Below are 2,045 nucleotides of genomic sequence, written 5' to 3'. Positions count from 1 at the left end.
TTGCTACGAAATAAAAACGGCGGTGGAACACTCAACTTTTTTTTAAAAAAAAACTAGAAATCCTCCTCAAAACTTACCCTTTTCTTCTAAATCAGCGACCAAGATGGAATGTCTATTGGATATAATAAGGAAGGCAGCACTGTGGTTGATAGCTTTACACGTATGGTTGTCATATTCGAGAACATAGCCCTCGTTACACGAACAAATGTAGGAGCCTTTCGTATTGGTACACATCTGAGAACAGTAGCCTGGCTGTTCGCATTCGTTCATGTCTTGACACGTGACGGAGTCATTGGAGAGAATTTCGCCTGAAACACACGGGAAATTGAAAAGAAATTAGACTGAAGAAAAGAGATTAGAAGTAAAAACAGATATTGGAATAAAAAGTAAAGAAATCAGTTGGATTAAGAAGAAAAATTAGATTAAAAAGTACAGATTTTTTATTGAAAAGAAATTAGACTGATGAAAAGAGATTAGAAGTAAAAACAGATATTGGAATAAAAAGTAAAGAAATCAGTTGGATTCAAAAGTGAAGAAATTTGATTAAAAAGTACAGATTTTTTTAAGAGGTTTGACAGAGGGAATTGTAACTGCTAAGGTCTTATCGTTCCGAAAGCAAAGAAAGAAGACAGACAGGATAAAGCCAGCCGTTCCGAGAACGAACAATATCCGTTCTGGATAAGAGTAAAGAAATTGGAGTTTTCGTAGAACAAAAGCCAAGTTAGTGTTTATTATTATTTTATTTCATTTTTTCTATTTATTCTTCATTACTTTCTATTACTACAGCATAGTGAAGCTGTCAATTTACTTAATTCTGGGGAGTGTGTAATAGGGAGAAATGGACCTGGCGGGTGACTAACGCTACTGCTGAGGGACGGAACAGGTTCTAGTCACCGCCAGGTCCATCCTACTTCTTGCATAAAGTTCACATATGTGTTGTCGCGTACGCACAAAGTTTCGCATGAATGTATACGCTGCCCGCGCTGCTAACGCCACTATTATCACCTGCTCCTACGTGCTGTACGCACGCACTGTGGCAAGGACGGAAACATGGATCGGGTAGTCACCCGCACAGGTCCATTCTCTCTTATTACACACTCCCACAAGTAATTAAGTAAATATGTCACACAAATATTTCAGGATGGGATGGACTTAAAAAAACTTGTATCTACTAAAATCTTTGGACTTTAAAACATATGCTCGGATATAAAATGGGAGATCGAAAAATCTCCGATACATTTTCAAGTCCCTGACGAACTTTATCCAGGGTGATTACTTAAATAAATCGGGGTTTTTATTTTAAAAGCTTTGTAAGCAAAAGTTTGGAGGTCTCCAGTTAGGCCGGGCTTTGAAGATTTTAAAGTAAAAACCCAGACTTAAAGTTATACTTGGTAATCACCCTGGATAAAATTTTCGTGTTTAGTGGGTTAGCTATACTTAAAAAGGGGTAAAAACCATAAAGGGAGCACCCTCTTGTACCTAGTTACTTAGTTAGTTAGTAAGTTTAGTTAGTAGTTAGTTAGTAGTTAGTTAGTACTTAGTATAGCAAGCGTAGGTACCCTGCAGCTACATGCTCGGAGAGTGGTTAAGCTAGTAACATAGAGACAGGAAGTACAGCAGAAAACAAGACTTGTGAGACTACTTAGTATTAAGCGCAAAGTTGAAGTTAAGAGTAAGAGTATGTACCTTTCTGTTATTGAGGCCAGGACCAACAACCTACCTCATTGTATCCTAGTAAGTCAAGTTTGTAAGAGAAGGTTGATTGGACAAAGGACAAGGAGGATATATCCGGCAACGACTGTCCCACGCAGTTAGATTGATTTCAAAAACTGCCGTTCTGTCTGACAGGTTTGCCACGCCTGCTCCCCAGGTCCGCACACTGAACCGGGCTCACATTTGTGTGTCAAGCCGGGAGACGAGGTTGTGAACGGTAGGCTGGGTGACCCTCGCGACACAATGGAACAGGTGGGCTCATGGATGGGAGATGGAGGGAGTCACCCACATGTTTAGTTCTTAATTAATTTTCTTTAGTATTTTTGATCACA

General features: G+C 39.3%; 1 protein-coding gene across 1 annotated transcript in view; it reads right to left on the bottom strand.

Annotated features, from left to right (window-relative positions):
* The window catches only part of LOC113472514 (vitellogenin receptor-like), an 11,487-nt gene that overhangs the window by 1,035 nt on the left and 8,407 nt on the right, over positions 1-2,045 (bottom strand). Inside the window, exon 2 of the mRNA XM_026832286.1 lies at positions 78-308. Coding sequence (XP_026688087.1) covers positions 78-308 — 231 coding nt within the window. The remainder of the gene's footprint in view (positions 1-77; positions 309-2,045) is intronic.

This window comes from Diaphorina citri, unplaced genomic scaffold, assembly GCF_000475195.1.
Source record: "Diaphorina citri unplaced genomic scaffold, Diaci psyllid genome assembly version 1.1 scaffold5890, whole genome shotgun sequence".
Lineage (NCBI taxonomy): Eukaryota > Metazoa > Arthropoda > Insecta > Hemiptera > Psyllidae > Diaphorina > Diaphorina citri.
Note: the sequence above shows the minus strand (reverse complement) of the source record. Positions and strands in the feature narration are given on the sequence as shown.